General features: G+C 47.2%; 1 protein-coding gene across 4 annotated transcripts in view; it reads right to left on the bottom strand.

Annotated features, from left to right (window-relative positions):
* Positions 1 to 23,168, bottom strand: part of ZRANB3 (zinc finger RANBP2-type containing 3) — a 2,038,675-nt gene that overhangs the window by 1,441,332 nt on the left and 574,175 nt on the right. For all 4 annotated transcript variants that reach the window (XM_069616553.1, XM_069616555.1, XM_069616554.1 and 1 more), the window contains one exon: positions 19,317 to 19,402. In XM_069616553.1, coding sequence (XP_069472654.1) covers positions 19,317 to 19,402 — 86 coding nt within the window. The remainder of the gene's footprint in view (positions 1 to 19,316; positions 19,403 to 23,168) is intronic.

The raw sequence follows: 23,168 nt of genomic DNA, 5'->3' as shown, positions 1-23,168 counted from the left end.
AATTGGTGGCGGATTTGAGACAGGAAATGATTACTGCTCAGGACACTATGCGTCATCGTATGGACGTGATGCAGGACGCCATACATGCCTCCTCACAGGGAAGGGCTGCCACGGTTCCCGTTGCCTCCACTTCAGGTGCATTTGCACCACAAAGAGAATCCGTCCAGGTGTTGATGCCAACCCAATTCCCTTTGGCTCCACCCGAAAGGTTTACGGGAGATCCAAAAAATTACTGCACTTTCGTTAACCAGTGTCGTCTCCACTTCCTGTGTAGACCCAGTTCATTTCCGAATTTGACAACCAAAGCAGCCTTTGTATCGTCGCATTTCGGAGGTACTGCTGCAGCCTGGGCAAACCCATTGTTGGAGACCAATAGTCCTCTATTATATGACTGCGATGAATTGCTGTCAGCTATGAGCAGGGTGTTCGACATGAGATATTCCACTCAGGCAACCGATTTGGAACTGTTGAATCTACAACAGGGTAGCCAACCGTTAGTGGCCTATCTCGCACATTTCAATCAGTTGACAGCGGAAACACAGTGGCCTGAAGATAAGATGACTGCAGTCTTCTATAAAGGACTATCTGAGGAATTGAAAGACGCCTTGTCAACAGTCCCTGTTATCCCATCAGGATATATGGAGTTAGTCGATCTTGTTTTACAAATCGATGCTCGGAGAACCGCCAGAAAGGGCGAAAAGAAACCCTCCTGATCCGCGCCAAGCATTCCGGGGGTTTCTCAGCCCTCTTCTAATGAGCCTGAGCCCATGCAAATTGGTGCTATTTGGGGTCGTTTGTCCGCCGCTGAGCGAGAAAACCGCCGTAAGAATAACCTATGCATGTACTGCAGTTCAGCGGAGCATCTACTGATTGCTTGCCCTAAAAAAAAGGTAAAAAAGTCGGGAAACGCCAGAGCTCGGCAGTAGTGGGAGTCCCTATGCCGAGTACCAAGACGGACTCCGCCTTGTCACTAAATGCTTCCATTGCGGTTATGGTGTCTTTAAGATTCAACAACATCACCGTTCAAACCCAAGCCATGATAGACTCTGGTGCAACAAATAGCTACATTGATACTGCTTTCGCCAGACAGTCAACCATTCCTATGACCACTAAAACAGTACCCGAGTCAGTCAAGACAGTCAATGGTTCTGCACTGTCTTCTGGTCTGGTAACAGAGGAAACATTGCCTATAATTGTGTCCCTACCTGACGGTCACACTGAAAATATGGTTTTTGACATAATTGCGGCACCCCAATATCCAGTGATTCTTGGTCTGTCTTGGCTTAAATTACACAATCCTGTGATTGATTGGGTCGCTGGTCATATCCAATAGCCTTTGAATCATTGCAACGAACATTGCTTCTTGGATTCCGGCGGTGTTCATGATACACCTGTCTTGGCCTTCCTCAAAGGGTTGTCAAGAATAAACACGCTGGCGTCACCTAAATCACTGATACCTCAGGAATACCATCAATTTGCTGATGTTTTTGACAAAGGAAAGGCCGGGGTGTTGCCGCCACATCGTCAATACGATTGTCCAATTGAACTGATTCCCGGGGCCAAAACACCCACCGGTCGAGTTTATTCCCTTACCAAACAGGAAGACACTGTCCTGAAGGAATACATCAATAAAGCACTCTGGCCTGGGTTTATACGTCCTTCTCAGTCCCCGGCTGCATCTCCTTTGTTTTTCGTCCCTAAGAAAGAAGGGGACTTAAGACCCTGCATTGATTACAGGGCCCTCAATGCCATAACGGTTAAAAACCAGTATCCCCTGCCTTTGATTGACGTCCTGTTGGAGCAATTGGGCTCTTCTGTGATTTTCACTAAACTGGACTTGAGGGGTGCTTACAATCTTGTAAGGATTAGGGCAGGCGACGAGTGGAAAACCGCTTTCAAAACCCGATATGGTTTATATGAGTACCTCGTCATGCCCTTCAGTCTGTGTAATGCCCGCGTGACCTTTCAGTTTTTCATGAACGATATATTCAGCGATTACATGGACCAATTCGTGGTCATATACCTGGATGACATCTTGATTTACTCAACATCCTTAGAGGAACACGTACAACATGTATCCAAGGTACTTCAAAGGCTAAGAGAGAAGCATCTCTTTGTCAAAGCAGAGAAGTGTGTCTTTCACTCCCAGGAGGTGGAGTTCCTGGGTTACGATATGACTAGGCATGGCATCAGAATGTGTCGTTCCAAGGTAAAAGCCATCCTGGACTGGCCAGTTCCTGTTTCTATCAAGTCCTTGCAATCTTTTCTTGGATTTGCAAACTTTTATAGACGCTTTATCCATTCCTTCTCAAGAGTGGTGGCACCGCTTACTGCACTAACCAGCCCAAAAAATCCATTCCACTGAACAACAGAGGCTCAAGGGGCTTTCGAACTCCTCAAGGAGGCGTTTACCACGGCTCCAGTTCTGCAGCACCCGGATCCTGAATTGCCTTATATCGTTGAGGCGGACGCCTCTAATCAGGCCATAGGTGCGATCCTTTCTCAGGTATGCAAGGACTCTGGGGTGGAACATCCAGTGGCGTTTTTCTCCCGCAAGCTGGCCCCATATGAAAAGAACTACACAGTGACTGAGAAAGAATTGTTGGCCATCAAAGACGCATTACTCACATGGCGTCATCACCTTCTTGTTGCAAAACACCCGGTGACTATTTACTCCGATCACCGTAATCTACAGGCCATCAAAACCATGAAGTGCCTTACGACCCGCCAGGCCCGTTGGCATTCGTTTTTTGCCCAGTTTGACTTCCACATCTCCTACAGACCCGCAAGAGAAAACACCAAAGCAGACGCGTTATCCCGTCAGCACTTTGGGGTGGACAGTGGAGATAATAACAAACCACTTCTACTGGCTGACCACGTGGTCTGTGGTTGTTCTGTTCAACCTTCATTGAAGAAGGATATCCTTGATTGGGTTACACTTAATCCACGGGAAATACATGACCTTCGTCTTGATGTTAAAGAAGGTCTTCCGTTCATGAACGGACTCCTGTATCTGCCGACAGAAGAAACACGTACCAAAGCTTTGCATTGGGGTCACGATTCCTTGGTTGCGGCTCATCTGGGTCAAAAGAAAACATTGGAACTCCTACGACGTTGGTGCTGGTGGCCCAAGATGTCCAGAGACGTCGTGGATTACGTTTCCTCGTGCGCTTTATGTGCACAATGCAAAAACTCATCTAGTAAACCTATGGGATTATTACGTCCATTACCGGTTCCTCATAAGCCTTGGTTTATGGTTTCCATGGACTTAGTAGTCGAGCTACCTTCTGTCCATGGTTATGACACGATCTGGGTAGTAGTCGACTATTTCACTAAAATGGCCTTGTTCATACCTTGCCAAGGTATTCCTACCGCTAAGATCCTGGCTGATATGTTCCTAAAGCACGTCTTTCGGTTTTTTGGTTTGCCTTCAGTTGTTATTACCGACAGGGGCTCGCAGTTTGCCTCCCGGTTCTGGAAAGCACTAACTTCTGCTTTGCTTATGGAGGATTGCATGTCCAGTGCTTACCATCCTCAAACTGATGGGCATACAGAACGGGTTAACGGTACTATGGAACAATACTTACGCTGTCTCTGTCTTCAGTACCCGTCTTCTTGGTTTTTACTGTTACCGGCGGCTGAGTTCGCATACAATAACTCTTGCCATTCCTCCAAGGGTATGTCCCACTTCTATGCTCTTTATGGGCAGCACCCACGATCCATCCCAGTGGACTTAGAGCCGACCGACATAGTTCCTGAGGCAACTGACAAATTGAAGGCTCTGGCCGCTCTTCATACCAGACTAAGGGGGCATCTATTGAAGGCCCAAACAAGCTCCAAATACTATGCCGACCAACATCGGTCGGCTGACCCGCTATACACCGCTGGGATGTCTGTCTGGTTATCTACCAAAAACCTAAAGATCCCTGGGAAAAGAAAACTACTGCCTCGTTTCATTGGGCCGTACAAAATAACACAGGTGATCAATCCTGTTGCTATACGGCTGGACCTGCCCGCACGCTGGCGGGTACACCCTGTGTTTCATGTGTCATTGGTGAAGCCTTGTGCATCAAGGACCCGTTTGCCTGTTCGACCCTTAGCGGTTTCTGTAAAGGGCATTGATGAATATGAGGTCCGTGCTATCCTAGGTATGAGGATGCGAGCCGGGGTTCCTCATTACCTTATTGACTGGAAGGGCTACGGTCCGGAAGACCGGTCCTGGGAGCCCTTGTCAAATATACATGCTCCTGCTTTGTTACGTCGCTTCCATGCGACAAGAGGTGTGGGACGCCCTTTGGGGGATGGCATTGTCATGCCTACCTCTCCGCCCTCTCCACCCGGCTCTGTTGTGAAACCCAAACGTCCCTGTTTTCTGGCTTCCTCAGCCTTGAGAACGGCTAGACCGTTCTACACTTAATGGAAGTTATCCGGGAGGCGTTAATCCAAATGCTTGGATGACATGACCAACGCGATGACGTTTACGTTCACGTGTGTCCTACGCACGTCAGCTGACTCCATTTAACGAAGCGGAAGCCTTGCAACTGCGCTTCTGATCGTTGTTTCTCAATTCGCGTTACAGAGCTTACTTCTGCTTTTTGCAGACGTTTTCTACTTCCTAAGGTACGGTTGCCTTCCCGCGTTCCGACGCAGCTCCCGGCAACTTCCAGCTTTCCTTGAACTGCCCGTTTCTTCCGCACTCGCACGCGGTTCTTCACTCCTCGTTCAAACGGAGTCCCACCATTTACCCGCGGCATCTTCCTGTTATTTCCATTGGAAGCTTGCTGCATTGCTGCTCCACATCGCAGCTTCCTATTGCTGTATAGAGACTCCGGCTGTCTACCAGGCAGCACCAACACTCTGTAGAGTCCTGCTCTGCCTTCATCTACCAAGATCCTGCGTTCATCGAATTTCTACTGTATTAAGGACTTGTACTTCCTGGATCAAGATTCTCCTACTCTCCTTCTACACGTGCACTGGACTCTGGATGCTTTCCTGTGCGTGCACCAACCCGTCTCTAGTGCGACCCTTGTTCCGCTCGGGTTAGCTCCCTCACTACCCTGTCCTTGCCGTTGTTTCCTCGGATTATTCGGACTTCTTGAGACTTCCTTGGCTACACCTCCAGGTTAGTGTGTTCAACATTATTGTCCTTCATTTCAATCATCATTCTAAATTAGTTCCTCTTTATCAACAGCCTGGTGAATCTTGGTCCATTCACGCCCTTCCCACTAACAGCTCTATCTGACTGTGAATTTTACTAGTCAGAGAGTGACATTAGTTAGAAGGTTCTCTTTTGATACACTACGCCTTACCTCTGACATCTTCCGTTGGAAGAAGACATCGAGTGTATCCTTTATTGCTACCAGTCTGTATCCTTTTAACGAGAACCTTTGAATCATTCTCCTGTATCCATTGTGTTTCAATTCTTAACACCATGCTGGAGAACCACTTTACTTTGTTGCATCGTACTAAGCTGCATGAGCGGAACTGGTGACAGGCGATGCTTCCTGCACTGCTGCCAGGGAGTTGCAGCCACTGGGAGAAGCAGACGGTGCTGATGGAAGAGGCTGGATTGCAAAAGAGGTTGCACACCCGGCATCTTTGCCATGTCAGGTATTGGGATCCAGAGACTGCCCTTTCATAAGTGGTATGTACAAAGCTGAAATGCCTATTGCTTGACCCTGCTCTCTGGGGCATATATAGGGAGAGCCAAGGTAAGTCATAAAAGGTGAGTGGTACCATTTGGAGTCACTACTGTACAATAAAGAAAAAACACAATGTAAGCTGCAGCCTCGCCTCAGTTTCTTGTTATGGTGACTCTATGGGGGCTTTGTGCTCTGCCTCTAATGCAAGCCAGGCTGTGAGTTGAAAAGTATCTCTCTGCTAACCGTGCTATAGGAATATCTTTTTTAGAAGGAAGATTCTTTGTTTACAACTGGCTTGTGCATGGCTTCAAGCCAATATCTGGAGGCGAAAACTGTGACAGAAGAATCTGATTACAACCTACTTTACTGTGGAGTTTGCTATTGACCCTAGAGTCTTGCTCTGGTGGGTGTTTATGATAGGGTGTTCTCGATGGTGAGGTGCTGTACTATCTCTTTCCGCTTACTGGTGGACTGGGTCAGATGCTTAAGGGATCTTGGCTGTCTAATTGAGACACTGTTGTCTTATTTGCAGTGGGACGAATCTGGTCAATTTGTTCCTTGTCCCCAGTGGGGTCACCCCTTTGAGGCTAGGGAGGCGAGACTGCGACGCAAGACCCTCCTAGGGGTCTGGGCAAGTGGGACCTCACAGGGAGTGACTCCCCTCTAGGGGACAAGGAATCCCATTCCAATAAGGAAACTCCCAGTCCACAACACACTTTCTGCCTACATGGATGTGGAAAAGACTTTGGCATTCTCTGTTTTCAAGAATAACAAAGATCCTTCGATTCCATTGGCTTCAGGTAATGCAATGACCTGTATAAGAAGTGAACGGACCGACATCCATATATCTAATGAGAACAAGAACAAATGAAGAGTAAATATTTTCCAGCAAGGCTAGGCAATGGCAAAGGCAATCGGAACCTTGAATACCCATGAAAGCAGGCATCCAAAGTTAAATGTTATTGTGGTGAAACAAGACACAAGAGAGAAAAACACTGGACTTTGGGGAGTCCAGGTGTTACAAAGGTGGGAGAGAGAAATGTCTTGATAGGTAATCCTAGAGGGATTGGAACATTTGAAATAAAGCAGGAAGAGGAACATTTGAGCAACTGTTTCTTTTGCCCAAGGGAGAGTGAAACCCCTAGCGAAGATATTATTAATTTGTATCAAGAAGACTGTAAAGACTATCATTGTGTTTTAAAGGAACTGTGTAATTAAGAAGAAATCCACTTCAACTCGGGCCAGGCAGAAGCCCATACCGAGTCTAGTGTGCAAGCCTGCACCGCTTCTTCTTATAGTTAGACATTTTCTAAAGTGGTAGGCCAGTTTGGGATTCAGACAGAAGACTTAATTTGAGCTTGATGTGCACCCTTCAATATAGTTTTGCGTTTTTCTTTTGATTTAAATAAATAGCTTTCAAAATATGACCCACTGTAGTGCGAGTCCTCCTTCTGGTTCACCACAGCAGACACTAAACCAGCATACACTGGACCGGGAAGGCTGCGCTGTTTGACCAGGACCCTGTGACGAATCCAGGAGATAGTCACCTCTTACCAAGGTGGAGACACCACCTTTGGGACAAAGGAAAAGATCTGCTATACTTAACACCACCTACGGGACAGGGTATGCGGGATCCCTCTGGAGTCACCATTCCCCACCTCCTGCAGACGGCTAACACCTTTGTAGGATGTGTAGAAGCTAGGTTGTAAGAGAAACCCCTATGATATGACATATGATATGGCATTTGTAACGTGCCTTTACACAGGTGTTTCAAGGCGCGACGAGGCAACGGAGGGGGAACAAAGGGAGGACAGACAAAGATCCTACTAGGCCAGGTGTCATTCAGATTGTGCAAGTGCATGGAAAGGGGAAGAGGGAAAGTGCAGGGGAGGGGGAAAGGGCAGTACATGGGATGAATAAATAACAATACGTACAAGAATGGCCCGCAGGTGGCAAGTGCAAGGGTAAGTGCAGACATCAGGTGTCAAGTGCTGGTAGTGGGACTAGTAGGGATACAGAACAGTCCCCAAGTTCGGGGGTTACCAGGAAGGCAATGCAGGTGTGCAACTGGCGGGGGAGTGGACCTGGGCCAGAGATCAGAGGGTGGCCAGGTAATCAGTGCAATGTCAGATTCAGCCAGGAGGTCAGCAGGGGAGAGGGGGAGAGAAGGCAGAAGCAAAGATGAAGGTTTTGAGGTGCCGGAGATGATTCTCTTCAAGTTTCAGGGAGGCTATTCCAGAGGGAGGCCCCAGCAGATGAAAGATCTACCACCAACTCGTTGCTTGGAGAAGCGACTGACCCTGAGGGAGTTGGAGGCGGATGAGCGAAAAGCTAGAGAGGGAAGATATTTAGGAAGAGAGTTGAAGGTATTGAGGCCCAAGGCCCCAGAATGCCATGTGGACAATGCAGAGAGTTTTGAACTTAATCCTGGCAGCCACTGGGAGCCAGTGCAGAGATTTCAGTCCTGAGAGATACGATCCCTGGGCTTGAGGCCAAGGACAAATCTTGCAGTCCTGTTTTGGATAAGTTGCAGAGGGCAGAGAGAAGAGGCGAGTAGATTTAGAAAGAGGCTGTTGCAGTAGTCCAGCCTAGAGAGAACCAGAGCTCTGGAGACGGTGAGCTTCTGGGGGAAGGAGAGGAAAGGAAGAATACCTCTGAGGAGGTGCAGCTGGTAGTGTGGCTTCTTAGCGACGTCAGAGATGTGAGGAGAGAAGGAGAGCGTAGAGTCGAAGATGACCCTGAGGTTTTTAGCCTCACAGGTAGGCCCAGGAAGGGGGCCGAGAGAGGCCGGCCAGAGAGGGAAAGGAGGGAGCGGGTGTGCCAATGAGGAGAATCTCAGTCTTAATGACATTAAGGCAGAGATAATTGTCGGCACACCACTCCTGGATGGCGGACAGACAGTCCGAGATGAGAGAGGGCCAAGAGTTGTCTGAGGGTAGCCTGAAGATGAGCTGTGTGTCATCCGCATAACACTGGAAGTTGGGGCAGAGAGTGGGGCAGAGAGTGGCAATGCGGTGGGCAAGAAGTGCCAGGTATTGGTTCAACTGCCTATACCCCATGTTTAAACTGGCTTCTGACCCAACCTATACCCAATCTCCACGGACGAAGGCAGAGTGGGGAATCAAACCCGCCATCTGGAAAAGCGCCCCTGGAAGAACAAATCAGGAGAGAGTCTATCCAAGTCCTGCAGACTTTAACCACACTGAGGAAGTCACAGAGGGTGATCAAGGAGAACACCATTCTTGGCATGCAGGTCTGCGACGCCCACTAAGAGAGCACAGCAAGGCACGGCAGGTGAGCGGCCGGAGCAGCCCCGAGAAGTGGCAAGAACGAGGACTAAACACCTCAAAGGCCCGAACCGAAACACAGCAGGAAAGCTGCCACACATCCCCGCACCAAGCGAGTGGAAGAGGGGAAGAGGAGTCGAACTCTAACATGGAGCCCAGTACAAGAGTCACGTATGTGGCTCTGAGGTGAGAAGACAACGCAATGGTCCTCCTGAGAAGCACTGCTCACAGCAGTCAGGTATGCGGTGGCTCCTGTGGAGAGGGAAATGGGCAGGAGAAGAAGAAAGAGGTAAGAACCTCAGAGTGTGAAAAGACTGAAAAAATCACAGAGTGTGGGTCGAGAAAGAAGCAAAATCCAGAGGTGGGAGTAAGGAGGAAGAAAGCCCCAGGGTGGGGAGAGAACAAAAAACCCAGAGTGGGGCGTGAGAAAGAGGAAAGCCCCAGAAAGGGGAAGTGAAAAGGAGGAAAGCCCAAGAGTGGGAAGAGACTGAAAGAACCCCAGAGTGGGGAAAGACTGTGAAAACCCCAGAGTAGTGAACAAGGGGAGGAAGACTGAAAGAAACTGGGTACTAAGAGACACAAAGAGGTCTGGACTGCAGTATCTAAATAGCACTCTGGCACGCCACAAACGGAATAACTGGAACTATACGCATAGACAAGCATAAGGGGTAATAAATGAGAGTCAGAAACAAGGTATTCATAGTCTCAAGTAAAGACATTTATTAAAACAAAAACGGGTTGGAAAACTGCTTAACTGGCCCTATTCTGAACGGAATTTCCCCATCTAAAAATCAAAACTAAGAATCAAACTATGTCAGGAAGTCTCTAACTGAAAAGCGGTCCCTGTGTCCAAAAACGTCTTATCCTGACTCCGACACTAAAGCAAAACAATAAAGGGTGCATGGCAATGTCTTTTTCTTGATGTTAGCAAAATGTGTTCAAAATTACAATTTAATAATGACTCAAGCAAAAATGTTCTCCAAGGTAGTGACCCTTGGATCCATCGGGTGGTTCCCTGCTTCTGGTTTCTTATATATGTGATGAATCCTGCAGAATCCTCACAGAATCCCTGCCTTAAGTCTCCTCCCAGGTGACCAGGGGAAGTCAGACGCTTCCTGATCCTAACCCTGGGGATGGTATTAGCCGGGTGGATAGCCAGGGAGGAGAAGGCCCCAAGGGAATAGGAGGGTTGTGCAAGGGGATACGCAGTACTCCTCTATGACGGATGAAATAGTTAAGATGCCAGAATATCTATTGGTATTCAAGGTCTAGGCCAATTTTACCAAAAATAAATGGTCGCATTGACCAAAAGTTCTAATAATGCTACCACCAAAGGTTCGAACACCAAAAGTTGGAACCTTTGGTGGTAGCATATACTTCATGGTATAGTGAGCGGGGGTTGCGGTCGACACCCCTGTAGCCTTCCGTTTAATAAAATAAAATAAAAAGAAAAGAAAAGGGCCCTGCAGCGCCGGTTCCCGATCACGGAAATGAAAGGGAACTGGCACTGCAGGAACCCAGCGTGAAGATGAAGGAATGGGTGGGGGTGTGCTGAGGGTGTGGGTGTGGGGTGTTATGGGTGTGTTGTGTGTGTGGATGTGAGTTTGTATGTGTGTTCGCATGAGAAAGGTGCAAACTTTTGGTAGTTCGCACCTTTCTCATGCAAACTTTTCGCCCGCAGTACTTTCAGCCATGGGCAAATCACTGCAAATCGGTATCCAACATATTGGTAAAGAAAGACATCATAGTCAGTATAAGGATCAGGCCATCAGGCCCAGAATGTGCTTGAACCACCATGATGAGGTGGTTGAGTTGGCCAGAAAGTGTCGCACTGCCTTGTGGAGGGACATAAGCCTCTCGGCATAGGAAACACCCACTGTACGGTAGTGTTTCAATGCACCCTTAAAAAGACCAGTTCCTGGGAGGGGCCCAACTGTGACTTCCTCTGGTTGAGGGAGAAGCCCAGCTGTTGAAGGAGATCCACCAAACTCTGGCAGGAGTGCACCACGCCTTGGGGTGACCACACCCTCACCAGCCAGTCATCCAAATAAGTTTAGAGATGATGGCCCTCCAAGCGGAGAAGACCCACCACAGCGTTCATCAACTTTGTGAAGACACAAGGAGCTGAGTTCAGGCCTAAGGGCAGCTCCTTGTATTGAAAGTGGTACGACAATCGTGAACCGTAGAAACTTCCAATGCGGTTAGTAGATGAGAACATGCAGGTACGCATCTTTGAGGTCCAGGGAAACACATCCAGTCCCCTTCACACAGACTCGGCTATGTGCGCAGGATTAACCATCTTGAAGCATTCCAGCAATAAAGACAGATTTAGAAATGACAGGTCCAGGACAACCCTCAGACCAGCCTGGTTCTTCTTGGGTATTGCAAAAATCCTGGAATAGTACCCAGAGCCTCTGTCTACAAGGAGGAACTGGTTCTATCACCTGCATCTCGAACAGCGAAAGGACCTCCCGTAAAAGAGCCGGGAGCCAAATCTGACGAAAAGGAGGAGAGGATGGTAGAGGCAAAAGGAAGAGGAAGACTGAACCCCGGGGAGACCACGAATAGGATCCACAGGCTGCTGAAAAGATGCTTCTGGGTATCCTGGAACAGAGCCAAATGGCCCCCCGATAGGCAAGCTGTGTTCCCTGACCTTGACGTCACTGCTTCCTGGCATCAGAACGGGGGCAGAAGAGGGGCAGTAGAAAACCCAGAGCACGGTCCTCTGCTGCCTTCCTCCTATTGTCATTGGGTGCCCTGTCAGGCCTCCATGTACCGTGGTCCCGGAACCCCTTGAAGATGATGGTTTCGAATGCAAGGAGGCCGCAGCCACCACTGAGGGGTGGGAGGCAAGGAGGAGTGGGTCCCCGTCCGTCAGCCTAAACCTGCTGTCCAACTTCTTGTTCATCTGGGCGTTGGCCGTGGGCTTCTCCTAGACCTTTCACGCCACCGGCAGAACATCCTTTTGTAGAGGGATGCCAGACTGGATCATGATGTGCTTCTCCAAGACCTCTGCTATCACTCCCAAAACCTGGGGCGCTTCCTCTGGCAGAGGAACTCCCAAAAACTCTGAAGGCGGTCATGAAAGGCATTAACTGATGCTGAGGGTTCATTGTCCTGGGTGTCATCGTCCTCATGCCCTCCCACCCCACTTTTTACAGACCAAGGAGAATCTGGGCCCTGAGAAACAGGTGCCAGTGGGGTCCCCCCTAGGTCCGGAGTCTCAGACAGGTCCAACAGCTGTTGAGGGGGTAGGCGTTGGTGGTACAGGAGGAGTACCCAGAGGAGGGGGCCGGGGCGGTGCCATCTGTGGGATGACCTCCTTTACAATGTCCTTCAGGAAGCACTTCATCTAAGGGGAAAGCATGAGAAAGAGGAAGTGCTCGAAGAAGCGGTCCTCGCAAGCCTCCAGGTCCCTTGGGGCCCATCGCCTCGTCCAAGCGCTGAGGCGCCTGGTGTGTGTAGCCGTAAGGCTGTGATGGAGGCAAGGGGGATGGAATCATCTTGCAAAGCCCATTCGATAGGTGAAAGCACTGGCAGAACCTGAGCCGGATCCAAGATGGCCAGACACAGGAGGATACAGCTCAGGCTTGCACGTGAAGCGGAGGCACGACCTCAGAGATCCCTCTGTTCAGCACTCTCAGCCAGACTGCTGGTAGTCATAATGCCCTTACTCACGACCTTAGATCGAGCTCCGGTAGGCTGGATGCACTCGGCACCTGTGCCAGTAGCCGCGTTGGATCGTGCCGAGGACAGACTCTTGGAGGTGGCACTCGATGATCCCTTACACCCCCGCGGGGTAGAAGAAGAGAACGAACTTGATTTTTTTACCGAGGACAGCTTGGTAAGGCCCCCGCACCCATCGGCTTGGGAGCCGGTAGCCTTAGAGGCATCTGGCCTGCCAGAACCTGAATTCGAGAAACCCTGATCCGTGGGAACCGCAGGGGAGGAGTTGCTGCGCTGTGGAGCCATACTGAACAGTGCGCCTACCTTGTCTTGACGAGAGGTCCTGGAGACAAAGTCTTTAAGGTGGGGAGGAGGATAAGTATGGAAGATCTCCCTCCACCACGACAACTGATTCTTCAATGCCCTGTGACAGCGCTGCAAGCTGAACATGCATCCCAGCGGTGGTCGGGCCCCAAACGCTCAAGACAGAGTGCATGGGGGTCCAAGTCTGGGAACGAGCGGCTCGCATGAGGCACATCTCGTTAATCCTCCTGTGGTATACATGCGCCGTGGGAGGCGAGGCATGAAAGGCAAGTTAAATAAGATTGAAAAAACAAAACAGGGAGCAAGTGGAAAGCTAAAAACGTCTCTGTGCTGGCAGCCAGATTCGACACCGTCAGGGAGGAAAAAGGGACTGGCGTGAGGCGCTGGAGGGTGGGGCCTCGGCGGGACGTTCCCACGCCCAAGGTCACGTCCCTGCTATACTAAATTGAAAGGGGATGCTCCATTTTTTGCTGCCAAAGGTTCTGGTACTGTCCTCATGTTGGGGGACGCCCACAAGGATGGAGGAAAGGGGACGGGATATATGAGTAGCCACGTAACTCACTGATAAGCTTGTGTTTGACTTTCAAGGAGAAACTTGGGTGATCTGATATTATTGAACTGAACTTTTGTGATATTGGTGAACTTGATGAAAGGCAAAGCTGCCAGAGAAGCTGAGAATATGGAATTGTATTGGTTTTTGGACATTGAGAGCCTTGAAAGTGTGGGGAAGGGAACCCCTCTTTTTGACAAAGTGAACCATCCTGAATCTCGGGGAAGGCAATACCCTTGTCCAACTACGAGTTGGAAGAAGCTCTGAACTTTTATTTGAACACTTCTCATTTTGATGCTGACATCATAGGTTTTGGACAAAAACTCTCCTTAGTTTCAGCTAGGTAGGGAAATCGCACCCTATCATAGGGCAAGTTAGGCATTTTTCCAACCTTTTTATTTTAATAAAGGTGTGTGACCCAGGTTTTACTCACTTGTCTGTGTCTGTGTTCCCTGGCCCACAGATAGTTTTGCAGCTTCACAGCGGTCTGGCGTATCCCCTGGCAACTCGTGCAGTGAGCCGCCAGAAGAACTACATTACCCGGAAGCCTGCGCTCTCGCAGATGGCACGTATAATGTCAGCTCACCAAAAAGCGACTTGGAACCACCACGCCCGCTCTTCGTTCCCATACCACACATTGGATGAATGGTTTCGGCTCGGTGCTCCTCAACTGCTTTTTCGTACGTAATGGAGTGGTTAGTTTCTTGAATCTGGTCTTTGATCTTTTGCTGCTGTGTCTTTTGTGGACTGCCTTCTGGACCTGCCCTTGTCTGTTTAGTTTGCCTGGATGGCGTTCAACTATTGGTATCTGACTTCTGCATGCTTCGCGGATTTCTGTTGGATTACCCCTGGATATTTTGACTACAACCTCACTTCCTCTTCCCTGGAGGTGGGCTGATCTTGGATTTTAGACCTTGTATTATATCCTCCTTTAGTGTGTCGCCCTCGTGCCGTTCGGGTTTAGGTCACTGCCCCTAAATGACTTTGTGCGTCCACAGGCTACTAGTGACGGGCAGTATTGGACTGGACAGTTGGTATTGATGGTAGGAGTGAGTCCTTTTCATATAGTTTTACCAGCATCTTAGCAGCACGCCAGAGGTAGGAAGGGGACTAGGGAACTTAATGGGAGATTTGTAATACAGATATGTTTTCACATTTATCAGTATTGTCTAGTCTCTTTTGTCTTCCTCTGTAGTCTTCTCTGCTCTTCCTGCCTTTTCACTTTTGCCACTAACCAGTGGTTCTATTTTCGAACCCACAGGCTGAATTCTCAGGAGGAAAGTCTCCCTGAAATAGGACACCGTTTGCCCTTCCCTCCCAGTTCTTGCGAGGTGGCGGGTTCATGACACCAGCTAACTTTCAAGGGATACAGTACCGCGATCTACCACAGTTTGAGGAAAGTGCTCAGTTTGCTTTCAGAGTCAAAGATATTCTTACCCAGTCTGGTGTGACGAATCCCATTCATCCCTTCTCCCCAAGGGGGATCCTCCCCCTGTGAGGTTAGGGAGGTGAGCCTGTTCCGCAAGACCGTCCTTTGGGGCTGAAGAGAGACTCCCCCTTTGGGGACAAGACCTCCCGTTCCTGTGAGGGACTCCCTAAACCACTAACCATAGCCACATACATGGAACCTTCTACTATAAAGAGTAGATTGACATCTTTATCTTGACATCTTGCACTGAAGGCAATGTCAAAAGAAATCCATATCTCTTTAACAAGAGACATATGTTTAACTGAGACGAGTCAGAGTAAAGGGGGAGTGCTATGCGCAGAGAAATTCACAGACATCCTCCAGCCTTGTGCAGGTAGAGCCAAGGCAGGACGTGGAGCCAGCAACTTTCAACGGAGAAGGCCATTGCAGAAGGCCGTTGCGAGGCGCCAGAGGGCCGATGTGTAAAGTTGCGAGGAAAGAGTTATGAGGAACGAGGAAGAAGAAAGGAACGATGTAGCTGGTAGTGACGTGACCACGCTTGCAGAGTGGTGGGCAGGACACCCGTAAAACAATACTGAGACTACCGTTACAAGAATCGTGAATAGCTTGTGATTGTCAGTGTCTGTGTATGGCACGAACCAGACGAGGAACCGAGAAAGGGAAAATGACAAAAGAGGAGATAAATGTTACCCCGAGCAAGAGAGGGTCCTGCAACCTTCCCCTGGATAACCAGAGGTGCCGGGGGAACCGTGGAAAACGGGAGGCTGCCGGGGAACCATTATATAAGTAGAGAAACTCACCCTAGTCCCAAGGACGAGAGACTAAATATAAGACAGTAATTGGAACTGTAAACTCCAGAGAAAGCAAATAACAAATAACCCGGTCGGGGTAGATGGGTATCATTTGAAGAGAGAAACTGGTTAACAAGAAATGTGAAGAATATATAAAATAGATTCAACCAACCCAGGTGAGGAGCCAATAGGAACTGGGAACAAAATCCCTGGGAGGAAGGGAAAACACCCTATTTCTTCAGAGTTGAGGACTGGAGAAAGTCCAATCTAGAAACACATAACGAGAGAGAAGAAATAAAACTGGCTAGTGAACAAGATAAAAGAAGAGACAGCCTAAGAGAGAGATTCCTTGACAAGGAAAGCCTAAAAAGCGATCAAGATAAAACCAACTTAAGAAAGCCAGAATTAACAGACTCGGAAGAGTCTGCCAGGGATGACTAGAGTGTGAGGAACTATTCTAACTATAGGACCACAGAAAGCATGAATTCCAAGAGTATTTTTGGAGAACTACAAGAGTTGATAACAGAGACTATCAAAGGAGATTAGGTTAAGAAATATCTGTACCAAAAATAAACCTTTATATAAAGAGACTATCAGAAGAGAAGATCTGGGGAAGAAAATACATACTATTTAATTTAGTTATATATAGTGTTTGGATCAGGTAGAGTTAGTTTGGACGGAGGACATTTTTCCTTTGGACTTCCTGACATCTGACTAGCACCTTTAGTTCTTTTAGATAGGTAGGGCATTCCCCCTAGCAATTGGGGCAGAGTGGCCTTATTCTTATAATTTGATTAAAGATAATCTAGAATGTCCTCAACATGTCTGGACTCCTCTTTCCGACCCACCACACTGGGTAACCCTATTGTGCCACATTCTTGGACTCCCGCTTCTCACAGGGTTCCTTTGCTTCTGGAGCTTCCCAAAGTTCACTGGGTATCTCTGTTCCCCCAGCCATCTCTGGCCTCTTAGCCTTTCTGGACCTGGCAGTTTATTCGGGCACCTTGGCTCAATCTGGCCTTTCAGCTCTAAAGGTCACTATTCTCCATTCTCCTTGCCTCCAGCCCCCTCCACCCACCCCTAGTCCCAAACAATCACCTTCACTCGTGCTTCCCTTCTTCCCAATGCTTGGGAAACTATCCCTTAGATAGGACCATGGCCACATTTCGGCTCCTTGATAGTCTGGGGCAGTCATGGGTTCTGAGGTGCAAACTAGCCACGAAACTCTGACCTTCAAGGCTGGGAAAGAACGTCTTTTTGAATGTATAACCTGTGCTCCGAGCGTGTGTGTCTGGCAGTTTGTTTTTCACCACCCATGGTCTGTCCTGCTCCATTTGGGTATGGTGGTGATGCTGTGTGAGTTTGGATTTCTAATTCTATGGCAAGACAGGAGGCAAGCATCATGGTTTACTTTCTTTATTGCTGCCACATAAGTACTTTAAAACATTGAACATTTAAACTGGACATTTATGGTTTTTACTGTAGCAGTCCAAGGAAAAAATAAATCAAAGTTTAAAGTTCAATAAAAAATTTTCCTAAAGGCCTATCAGCCCCATGATCCTCTGGGCTCTGGTAGTCCTGGGCTCTTCCTTTCCACCTATTAGGAGCCTGAGAGAGGTATAAGAGCCCTTAGCCCCCAGGTCCCTTCCTCTTTCTTTTTGCTGCCCAGATAAGTGACTTCTGATTTGCTTATCTTGATATATTTGATAAATGCTTTCAGGAATAAACATTAGCTTCCTTCATAATGTGTTGATATAGCGTCAGTGCAGCATTCCGCTATCAGGTTTTAGTGTATGGAGAGGAGTGCCAGGAACTTTAGTTATTATATCTCTCTAAATATGCGTAGTTCGCATCGCGGAAATGCATGCATGTATTAATTTTGTATTTGTATTTATTTTATGTGTATTGCGCACCAGGCCCGAGGGCATATGGGCGGATTTCTTAAGGAAGGCACAATAGTTACAAGGCAAGGTAACAAGGTACATAAAATAAGAGTAATTTACAACAATAGCAGAATGCAATACTGAATACATATTTACAAGGAGGCCAAGAATTGGGTAACATATTTGCCAAGGCGGCGCAGTTACTAAAGTAGGATAGTATATTCACAAGAAAATAAAGAGAGGCGGATGTAGAAGGTGCAGCAAATTTACATAAGAGACAGAGTGTGGTCCTGCTCGGTGAGCCAGGATTTGACTTTATTCTTAAACGCATGGTAAGATGGTTCGGCTCCGAGTGTGAGAGGTAATGTGTTCCAGAGTTTGGCGGCAAGGACTGGGAAGCTAGAGCCTCCTGCCTTCTGAAGCTTGAATCTGGGTATAACGAGTGAGTGGGCTTGAGCCTGTGCCGATCTTAAGGGTCTGTTAGAAGTGTGGGCAGTGAAGCAGTTAGCAAGATAGATAGGTGCCTGGTTTGTTCGGGATTTGTGAGTCAAAGCAAGAGTTTTGAGTGATATTCTTGAGGCAACAGGGAACCAGTGTAAACTGCGGCGCATGTCGGAAATGTGGAGTTTCCTAGGGATATTAAGGGCCGCCCTTATGGCATTATTCTGAGTAACTTGGAGCTTGTTGATGTTTCTTTGGCTAGTACCTATATATAGGGCATTACAGCAATCAATTTTAGGGTTACCAGTCAAATGGTCGAAAACATTTGGTCGACAGTCAATTTGGTCGACACCATTTGGTCGAATGCCAAATGGTCGAATTTTTTTTTTTTTACCCATTTTTTGGTTTTTTTTGGGGGGTCCCCCCACCCCCTTTTTTTCTTTTTTATTTTTTTTCCCCACACGAAAACCCACAAAACACATATATATAAAAAAAAAAAAAAAATTCGACCATTTGGCATTCAACCAAATGGTGTCAACCAAATTGCAGTCGACCAGTTTGTTGTCGACCAGTTGACTGGACACCCAATTTTAGACATAACAAGAGTTATATTTTAATAGGCTATGTTAAGGCTATTTATCGCAGGCCTCACCTGAAGGCCTTAGCAAGTGCGCTGCAAGCAAATTCTGTTATTTGTGAGAGAGTCGGGGTCATAGCAACGAGCAAACGCGCCCGCCCCAGGCACCACTCCTCAAAGCAACTGGCATTCTGAGCCGTTTTGTCTTTAATAGAATCAAGACTATCTGAGCTGTAAGCCTGGGCGATCTTTATTCTTTTCGCTTACATATTTTTCCTGTGAATTTCTGTTACCAAGTTTTGGAGGGTAGTACATGAGTTGCAGTCCGCAAGACAACATCAAATTAATAAAGCTGGTGAAATGGGAGAGTACAGAACCATGTAGCATAAAAGGTAACTAAAGTACAATCCATCTGGTGCAGTTGCACCTTTAGATCTAGTAGAGGGACAAGTACTAATAATAGTAACCTAATTTATACATTCCTTTTCAAACCATCAAGCTTGAAGCTTCAACAAAATAAAGCTGCAGCTTCAATGACACCAGTCTCACAAACCCTGTTGGCACTATATACACAATCAAAATTCTAACTTCCAAAGTCAAGGGAGGCATTAGTAGGGAAATTCTTTCCATCTATAGTCTGCTACAGAAACGTTTAATGTTATTTCAGCTAAGTATCGGTGACATGAAGCATTGACAACAAATAAGAAAATTGGACGAAATAACTACCTTATATGTGCATTGCAATACTGTTTGGCATATTCAGTCCATGTTCCAAATCTTCGTGGGTAAAGTGCTTCAACCTGCATGAAAAGCTAAAAAGGGTACATTTTAATTTGACTAGTGTACTTTTTTGTGGTAGTCGACATCTTTTATTCAAGAAATCCAAACAGAACAGTACAGCCAAAGTAACATTTACCAGTTCACATTTTACAGTTTACATTCTACAGTTATAGAATTGAGATTGTGACCACAAAGTGCGGGAAGGAGTGTAAAGGGATATAAGAGAGGAAAGTTAGGGAGGAGCAAGTGCATGGAAGCATTTAAAGGCTATCGGCCTCATCACGAGTTTGTCGGTAACCCTTAAATGCAGCGTTAACGCTATTACCGCCGCATTTAGGGGTCTGCCAAATAACAGATTTGGCAGCATTTACCCCCACCTCTGAGCTGGTGGTAAATGTGCCGGGAATTGCTGATTTTCGGCTTCATTACTGTGCTGTAATACTGCCGAAGGTAAGCGCGCCGAAAATGGGAACTTTCCCAATGGGGAATTACCATTCCGCCAAACCCATGATCCGACGCTAACAGCGCCGGAGGGGTTTGGCAGTAACGCTATTAGCACTGGCAGTATCCCAGCAGTAATACCGCTGGTGAACCACCCAACTCGTGATGAGGCCCTATGAGGAAATAAATCGGAGACAAGAGTCAAAGGAAAGAAAAGAAATAGATACACGGGAAGAGGTGATAGGCAAGGAAGGTGGAAGAAGGAAGAGAAGACAAATGGCATTATAAATAGAACAGAGGGATGTGAGATGAGAGCTAGGAGGACCAGTTAGCAAGACAGCCCAACAGTCAATGCAAGAGAAAATAAGCCAAAAACAATGAGAGCAGAGAAAGGTGGAAAAGGACGAGCGCGACCGAGATGATAGAGATGGCAATGACAGACCTGAACCATATTGGAAGTGTGAGCAGAGAAAGACAGTTTGAAGATGACACCTAGATTTTTGGCAGTAAATTAACAGGCAAGAGGTGTAGGAGGGAAGAGCAAAGAGAGGGACGAGGAGGGTTATTATTAGCTGGAATAAGGAAGAGTTCAATTTGGGTAGAATATAAAGAAAGTGGGAAGTCATCCAAGATTGGATAGATGAGAGGCAGCTAGAAACAGAGGAATAGAGGGAATCAGAAAAGGTTGAAAATGAGAACAACATTTACAGAGGTATACAATCCAGATACATAACAGTGCGCTTTACAGAGGTAACAACGGAACAGATATACAGCAGGGGGTAGGATACAGAGTGGCACAGAGGAGGGGTACAGCTGTACTGGGTGGCAGGCAGGAGAGGGGCGCGAGGGGCGATGTGATGACCTATGTGTTGAAGAGGAGAGACTCCTTGAAGAGGTGGGTCTTGAGTTCTTTTCTGAAGTGCAGGAGCTGTTAAGGCACCATGAAGTAAGACACAGACAACAGATTCAACTGTCTAAGTAAAAAGCTTTATTTTGCTTAAATGTCAGGATGGAGTAAGGCCTAACTTGCCCTATGCTAAGGTGGGATTTCCCTACATAAAGAAAACTAAGGATAGTCTGTGTCAGTAAGTTCAAATGAAAAGTCTGTGTCAAAAACCTATACTTACCCTTACAACTAAAGATATACAATGTGTTGGGATGTCTTGGGATGTCGGCAGCAAAGGAAATACTTTTCAAAACGAGCTTCCCCTTCCCCAAATTCAGAACCCCATCTTCCAGCTTCCAAAAACAAAATCAGTTCAAATCTTCTAGCATTCAAAATAGTACCAGTTCAAATCTTTGGTCATCCAGGCTTTTCAATAGTTTGCATGGATTGTTCTATTTCTGTATTTAACATTCACTTCATTAACTGGTGCAACCTACAGACTTCTTTACATTTACCTTCCTTGGCTCTTTCCAAGTAGGGGTTGTTAGGAAAGATTTCCATTTATGGGTCATTTTCCATCCAGTTGTGAACCCCCCCCCAACTTTTTGCTGTTGTCTGATCATCCTAGCCTGACTTTTACCAGTGGAGCCCAGCCTTCTGCTGGACTCCGCTGGGATTTTGCTAATTTTGTTATGGGGTAACTGACATGCCCTTCAGAATGTCAGTACTGGGAGACTGTTTCCCTTAGTCTTTCACTTTGTTGCTATTTATTAGTAACATTTTATCAGTGTACAATGTACCTTACAGTAGGTCCCTTTTTCATTTTTAAGGCTCTAGACACCCTCGAAGGATTTTTTGTGAATGTACAAGTGTGCCCAGGACAGAGCTAGTGGCAGCAGATACTTTTTAAAAAAAATGTTTTTATTGAGCATTTTCTTAACATAAAATGAACGTATTTGTACTGCTCAGACATGAAAAAGAAAAGTTTTTCAAATGCATTTTTTTAATTTACTAGAACTAAAACCACCCCCGACCGCCCACCCGAGACAAAACGTGTCACGGGTGTCAATCACAGGAATGATTGCATTTATTTCTTTAGGGCTTCATCTCCCCGACTTCATCTCCTGTCATTTGTAGGCTTTGAGGAAGGACGCCCACTTCATTTCTCTGCTTGGGGTGATCTCGTGGAGGGCCCCTCTTTATTCTCCATCTCGTAGAGTTCTTTAGCTTTCCGGGCCCAGGTTGATTCAGATGGAAGAGTCTGATTTCCAGTTTATGGCAATACAGACCCTCGCTGCTAGTAGTAGGAAGTGTGTCATATGGAGAGCACATTTCCAACGATCTTCCTGTTCTTCCAAGCCGAATAGCACCAGTCTGGGGTCGCACCGTCGGGTAATCCCACCTATCTTTCTGATCCAAGCTAGCACCTATTTCCAATATGCCTGGGATTTCGGGCATGACCACCACATATGCCAGTAATCCGACTAGGCACCACAACCTCTCCAACAATGTGGGCTTGCTTGCGCGAACATTTTTGAGAGTCTTTTGGGGTCATACTGCCATCTGTGGAGCAATTTTATTCTGTGTAGTTTATATTGGGCCGAAATGGAGGCTTTATATGCTGATCTGTACATTTTAGACCATAGTTGGTCCGACATCATTCAGCCCATGTCCTTCTCCCATCTTTTTTCAGGCCGTCAATTCGGTTTCCTCTAACACTCAGTAGGCATCTATACAGTTGCGAGTTGAGGCCCTTGGTTGAAAGAGATTCACTCAATATTTTCTTCGATGATGTGAGGTCTCTTTGGAGTTTCACCTTCCATTTCAAGGTCAGTAGCGCTCCTTTTAGTTGTAGGAACATAAATGTTCCCAGGGGTCTGGTCTGCTGGCCTGTTTCCAAGTCTTGGATCGATATACATCCGTTGGCTTTAATTATTTGTCCCACTCTTTCCAGTCCTGCGTCATAGCCTTTCTGATAGCGTTGCGGGTCTTGGATTTCATTTCTGATGGGGGGAGCCGATATACAACTCATGGGAGATGGCCATGTTGTGAGTCCTTTCATTTCTCCCTTCTTCCACTATAGATGTAAGAGCGCTCCCATCGCGTAGTGGTTGATTACGCTATTGGGGAAGGTCTTCTTTGGTGCCCAGAGCCATTCTCTGAGCGTCACAGGGTGCAATAAATGGTTTTCGATAGCAACCCACTGTTTTTGTTTATCTCCTTTCAGGAGAGGCACTATGGCCCTGAGCTGGGCCGCTCGGCAGTAGGTGTACAGGTCGAGGAGCCCTGTTCCTCCTTCCTCTTTAGTTTGGATAGGGGACTGTAGGCTATCCGCTGTTTTTTCTCCTGCCATAGAAATGTAAGGATCATGGCTTTCATGTCTGTAAAGTGAGTTCGCGGGATAATGATTGGGAGCCTCTAAAATTGGTATAGGATTTTGGGGAGTATTACCATTTTTATGGCATTCAAAC

Source organism: Ambystoma mexicanum, chromosome 9 (assembly GCF_040938575.1).
Source record: "Ambystoma mexicanum isolate Mex_15411 chromosome 9, UKY_AmexF1_1, whole genome shotgun sequence".
NCBI classification, from domain to species: domain Eukaryota; kingdom Metazoa; phylum Chordata; class Amphibia; order Caudata; family Ambystomatidae; genus Ambystoma; species Ambystoma mexicanum.
The sequence above is the reverse complement of the archived record's forward strand: the minus strand, read 5'-3'. Positions and strand labels throughout refer to the sequence as shown.